At 39.8% G+C, this 5,395-nt stretch overlaps 2 protein-coding genes across 4 annotated transcripts; one reads left to right on the top strand and one right to left on the bottom strand.

Moving 5' to 3' along the window:
• Positions 1-633: 633 nt before the first annotated feature.
• On the bottom strand, positions 634-2,407 carry LOC133739326 (allene oxide synthase 1, chloroplastic-like). The gene has a single exon (XM_062167078.1). The coding sequence runs from the start codon at positions 2,366-2,368 to the stop codon at positions 899-901; it is 1,470 nt and encodes a 489-aa protein (XP_062023062.1). The 5' UTR covers positions 2,369-2,407; the 3' UTR covers positions 634-898.
• A 17-nt stretch (positions 2,408-2,424) lies between these two features.
• LOC133739325 (uncharacterized) lies at positions 2,425-4,821 on the top strand. Of its 3 annotated transcripts, XM_062167076.1 has the most exons (6): positions 2,425-2,730; positions 2,809-3,004; positions 3,537-3,694; positions 3,857-3,915; positions 4,168-4,256; positions 4,336-4,821. In XM_062167076.1, exons 1-5 carry the CDS (start codon positions 2,677-2,679, stop codon positions 4,202-4,204), a joined length of 504 nt encoding a protein of 167 aa, XP_062023060.1. In that variant the 5' UTR covers positions 2,425-2,676; the 3' UTR covers positions 4,205-4,256; positions 4,336-4,821. The 3 variants fall into 3 exon arrangements, 2 of the variants coding, with proteins under 2 accessions (XP_062023060.1, XP_062023061.1); XR_009860548.1 differs by having other exon boundaries at positions 2,425-3,240; positions 4,336-4,818; XM_062167077.1 differs by lacking the exon at positions 3,857-3,915.
• The last annotated feature ends 574 nt before the right edge of the window (positions 4,822-5,395 follow it).

Raw genomic sequence — 5,395 nt, 5'->3', positions numbered from 1 at the left:
GAACTCGAGCCCTGCTCTTCTTTCTTTCTTTGAAGGCTATAATTTTGTTTTGTTCACTTTCACTTTGCGTCACAGTTGGGTCACATGTTTGGCTTTCTTTTATTTTCCTCCTCTGTTACTCTGTGCCGGCTTGGCACGTTTGTCATGTTAAATGTCCTATCAGGCGGCCAAGAGTGTTTTGCATTCATTTTCTTCGTTTGCTCACTCCCAGTAGGCTAGCTACTTAAAAACATGTTTTTCTTAGAGCGTATGCATGTTTTTCTTCAAGTAAATGCATGTTTTTAAAGTAACATCTTATTGACGACCTTACTTGTAACATTTGTTCTATAGGATTGTACGTACATCTATGTCCTTGACAAGATAGGAATTTAAACCTGGTGGATGAAAAGCATAGCCATATGATCAGAGCGTGATTTGTAGCCGGTGATCTTTGGATCACTATGACTGTAGATGAACGTTCTTGCTCGATTGTCTGACGAGTTTCCTTCTCTTTTGTACCAAAAAAAATTAATTTCATCTTAATTATGAGCGGCATAAAAATTTGAAGAGGCTATGATCATCTTAAACTCCAATGTAACTCCCCTACTGCTACACTATTATTTGATCCATATGAAATTATGCAAAAATACAGTGACAGAGAATACGTCTTTACCATATTATTACAAACAGGAGGCTAAAATAGTATATGACTCACAATACAATCCAAAAGTCCATAAGCTAGCCAACTTCAAACCAAAAGAAAATACCTCAATCCAGTAAGATACACCCTAATGTATTGGTGATATTGCATTTGAGAAAAACTAGTAAGCTCAACTGTCAACCTCTCCAAGCATGCTAGTAGTGAACGGCATTGAGAATGAAATAGGTACGATTTATAAGCCATCGACCATGATGACATTCAGGAGGCTTTGGTCAATGTTTTGAACGTCACTGATGCACCCAATGAAGCCGTAGTCACATCAACGGTACAAGTGTCATATCGAAGGAAAAACTCTACCAACATTAACCTCGACACAAGCAACACCAAATTCTTCCCCGCGCACTGCTTATTCTCCACCGTCGGATCATCGATCTCGCGACCATTTGACCAATAAACATACTTCAACAATTTCTCACCTTCTCCTACAAACCTATGCCCCACAAACTCCTCCGGATTCTCGAAAATCTTCGGATCCTTTGTGGCGAACGGCTGATATCCGAAGATCATTTCCCCCTTTTTGATCTCAAATGCTGCATCATGGCTATGGACCATGATATCCTCCTTGGCCTTCCCGTACTGGAACGGAACAGGAGGTTCAATCCTCAAAGCCTCATAAACCACGGACTTGGTCAAAGTCATCTTATCCAACGCCGAGAAAGTAACATTCCCATCATTTTCTTTAACAAAGGCCCTGATTTCATTTCGGAGCTGGCGGTGCAAATCCTCTCCTGCGGATCCAACCCACTTGATTAAAGCAGGGAACAAAAGCTTCATGCCACCAAAAGCATTGAAGCAAGCCAAAAACAAAAGGTTGTGGCAAGCTTCGTCTCTCGGAATCCCGAAACTATTCTCGGCCTCGTCCAAAACCGAAGCCGACGACTCGTAAAACGCATCGTAGAGCTTCTTGTAGGTCGATTTGACCAAAAATGCAGGGTAGGAAAACGTGTGCAGCAACAAATCTTCAGCAAAGCTCAGCAACTTGGGCGACCCGAGTGTGATCTGCGGAGCCAGTTGTGGCGCGAGCCATAAGGCCACCAAGTTTGGCCCTTTGGAACCCAATGAAGTATTTTCTGACCCGCAGAACAGCGAGAAGACGAACTTAAAGGACATGTCGTCGCTCGGGGTGTTGAAGTCTGCTTTGCCATTTTTTGAAATTTCAGTTTCCAGGTTGAGAAAGAGGTTGGACAAGTGGTTTTGAAAGAGTGGGATGAACTTGTGGTGGCGACTGGCGAGTAGAGACAAAAAGAAGCGCTTGAGAGAAGCGTGGTTCGGTTCTGAGGGGTCGAGATAGGCGCAGACGCGATAGCCGCCGGTGAAGGATGTGGAGGGCATGTAGGTGCCGTCCAAGACGTTACGTTTTTCGACTTTGGAGGTGTCGAAGAGAACGGGGAAGCTCACGGCATCGAGGACTGCGATGACTTTAGGGTTTGAAGCGATGAAGGAGCCGGGGGGCATGTTGGTACGGAAGATTGTGGAGTTGTATTTTTGGATTCGAGTTTTGAAGAACTCATCTTTTCCTTGGTTGTAGAAATAGTTGTAACGATCTTTGATGGGACCGAAGAAGGGTAAGCCATAGTCGCCTGGGATTGGTTTCAGTGGAAGCTTTGGTGGTGCAGATGATGATGAGTCAGATGGGTTTGAAGAAGAAGAAGAAGAAGATGAAGACATTGTTATCAAATTGAGTAGTATATAGTAGAATCATATAGATATATTATACATTATACATAATACTAAAGTTGGTGGGATGGTTACTGTTACTAAGCCGAGTAACAGTACGGCTCAAGCCGAGCCGATTATTGAAATTACGTTTTTGCCCTCTCTTATTTTCAAATTACAGTATTGTCATTCGTAAAATCACATCATCAGCCGCAGTCTATCTTTTCCTTTCTATTAGTTTTCAAAAAAAAAAAAAAAAAAAATCCTTTCCTTTCTGTCGGTCTTCTCCCTCTGTACTTTTCGCGAAGGCACCGGAGGAGATGTTGATGTTGCATGATGAAGACTTGAAAGGATTACTAATTCAAAGAACACAGGTCTGCAATTCAGCTATTAGATTTCAATTGATGGGCAATTGTAGTTTCCGTTTAAAATTTGATTTGGGTATTGCTTAGCTTCATCTGGGATTGCTCGGTATTTGCATCTGGAAGCCTCTATCAGATAGAGACTATCTACACTTCTACCTTTATCAATTATCAAGAACGATCGAGAGAGAGAGAGATAAGAAATCGGTTGTGTTTCTTTGCTTTACACGAAGAGATAGAGAGAGAGATCGGAGGCAAGTTCTCACCTCATCATCTGAGATCCGAGGTTAGTTGCTCTTCTTCAAGTTTCAACCTTTATAACTTTGGATCGTTCGTCGTATTGTTTGTTTAGAACACCCCGCGATTGGGATCACTTTGTTTTGAGCACTAAAACTGAATCTGTGAGTGGTTTATGTGATTATGGGGATATATATCTTCTTTAGTCCCTACTTTCGAATCTGTGTAATCATCTATTGACCGTAAAGATCCAATCATGGTATCCACCGAATTCTTGGAATAGAGGTCAGTAATGCCATCTTTTCTGTATTCAAAGACATTCTAATGCACCATTTTGATACTGCAAACTAAGTGACTTTACAATGCTATGTGCACACGCACAAGAAAATGCTTCACTAATCCTGATTTTCATACTATTTTTCTATGATGAAAAAAAAAACAGAGTTTCTTACATTCGGGTCATTTTGGTTCTGATTGTTGCCTACCAGAGAGTTGATGTTGGACCATTTTATGAATTATAAAGATGACAATTGGTACAACAATTCCATGATCTCATAATCAGGTTTACTTTCTATGCACAGGGTGGATACATAGGGTTTTTGCCAGAAGTACAATTCCCTTAACACCAAAGATTGTGAATGACATCCATAAACGTGGTGACACCAACCTTGGGACATCACGAGGTAGCCATGATACCTCAAAGATTGCGGACAACATTCAGAACAGAGGAATTAATCAGGTAAGTATCATCTGGATTGTTTATGTTGATAGATTTCTGTGTATGATGTTGCTTTTCCTTGGAGGTATTGGTAGGTGCAAGTATATTGCTTGATGGTTTAGGATACGGTTGAAATTACTTTGTTGAAGGATAGAATTTTTGTAATTTGATATTGTTTTGTAGTGCTGCCATTTTGCCCAAATAACAATGCAATTCCAATGGGAAAACCTGTTCTTCAGAAGGTACTGTGTTTCAAACTCATGGGCTTGCAATGATATTTGTCGAAAACCAGTTATAATGTAATATTTGAATGCAAACTTGAGAAAGATGAAACTTGGGTAACCGAGTTTTGGTCAAAACAATTAGAAAGCAGTTCCAGTAGTAGTGAGAATGTAGTGCAACTCATTAGGATGATTAAGTGATACACATTTGATGACTTCCTAGAATGTTCTGCCCTCCAACTTATGAAAAATATTATGTCTGATGTATTTCAGGATTTCAATGGCTACATTTGTTTTCCCATACTCTTGATATAGAATGCTGTATATCAACAATGGAAACTTGGAGCATTGACTTCATGCAGGTATGCGTCACCGTAGATATCTCACTTTTCCTTTCACACCAAGATGTTGTTCTTATTTAACAAGATATACTCTTTGCAGTCTTGCTTATTTACACAAGGCCATTCAACCAAAGGTGATCTTCTTGGCCACTAAGCACTTTGTAAAGGAATGGAAATTTTCTGGTGGTGTAGAAAGAACTATTAGTAACATTGGTTTGCCAAATCAAGTTTGACTGATAAGGAAATTGAAGTCAAGAGTGAGTTGCCTCCAAGTGAGATGGTGGTAATGCCACTAGATGCAACTATTAGACAGCTTAAACAAGAAGCTGAGAGTGTCCTCAGAGATGCATATTATGACAGAAGAGTTTGTGGTGATGGAAATCAAAGGCCTGGATGAATCGGATGATATACAGGTACTTTCTGGACCAGTTCAATCGAGGACAGTTTGTTTCTCTTCACACAAATACTATTCCGATTAATGTAATATACGGTATTTTATCAGTTGAATCAAGAATAAAGTCATTTTCAATTATATTTTTCATTGTTGTACATTATTACCAATAACAAATCCCGCGGCAAAGCGCGGGTCTCATTGCTAGTTTATACTAGACTTATTGAACCTGGTTGACATCATATTCTCATTTTACAAGTGCGGTATTTTTTTATAGCCATGTGTGTGTCTTGTTTAGGTTGCTAGGGGCCAAGAGGAATGACAAAGAAGTTAACGTGTGGGGCTGTTGATGTTCATGATTTCATGCATGTAATTTGTTAATTAAGATCTATCTACCTTCTGCTTTGTGGTACTTTTGATTTATTACTTTTGATAGATCATTCATTTCAATGTACCAGAATGTAGATGGCAGTACAGGGTACAGAGTAATAGAGACTTGGCATGGCACGGGCATCGTATCAATTCACAATCACATGGAACATGTGTATAGGCTCTTAATTCGTACATGTATACAACATTTTAACCAAACAATTTACTTTGTGATAATCATTCATTTCAATGTACCACAATGTAGATGGCAGTACAGGGTACAGAGTGATAGAGACTCTTGGCTTGGCATGGCACGGGCATCGTATCAATTCACATGCAATCACATGGAACATATGTGTATAGGCTCTAATTCGTACATGTATACAACATTTTAACCAAA

The sequence above is a fragment of the Rosa rugosa genome, chromosome 3 (assembly GCF_958449725.1).
Source record: "Rosa rugosa chromosome 3, drRosRugo1.1, whole genome shotgun sequence".
Lineage (NCBI taxonomy): Eukaryota > Viridiplantae > Streptophyta > Magnoliopsida > Rosales > Rosaceae > Rosa > Rosa rugosa.
The sequence above is the reverse complement of the archived record's forward strand: the minus strand, read 5'-3'. Positions and strand labels throughout refer to the sequence as shown.

Bases quoted from the DNA above. Each gene is read 5' to 3' on its own strand.
- LOC133739326 (XM_062167078.1), bottom strand. From the start codon at position 2,368: ATGTCTTCATCTTCTTCTTCTTCTTCTTCAAACCCATCTGACTCATCA.
- LOC133739325 (XM_062167076.1), top strand. From the start codon at position 2,677: ATGTTGATGTTGCATGATGAAGACTTGAAAGGATTACTAATTCAAAGA. The intron at 3,005-3,536 runs GTTAGTTGCTCT...TTCTATGCACAG, and splicing joins CTCATCATCTGAGATCCGAG to GGTGGATACATAGGGTTTTT. The intron at 3,695-3,856 runs GTAAGTATCATC...ATTGTTTTGTAG, and splicing joins AGAACAGAGGAATTAATCAG to TGCTGCCATTTTGCCCAAAT.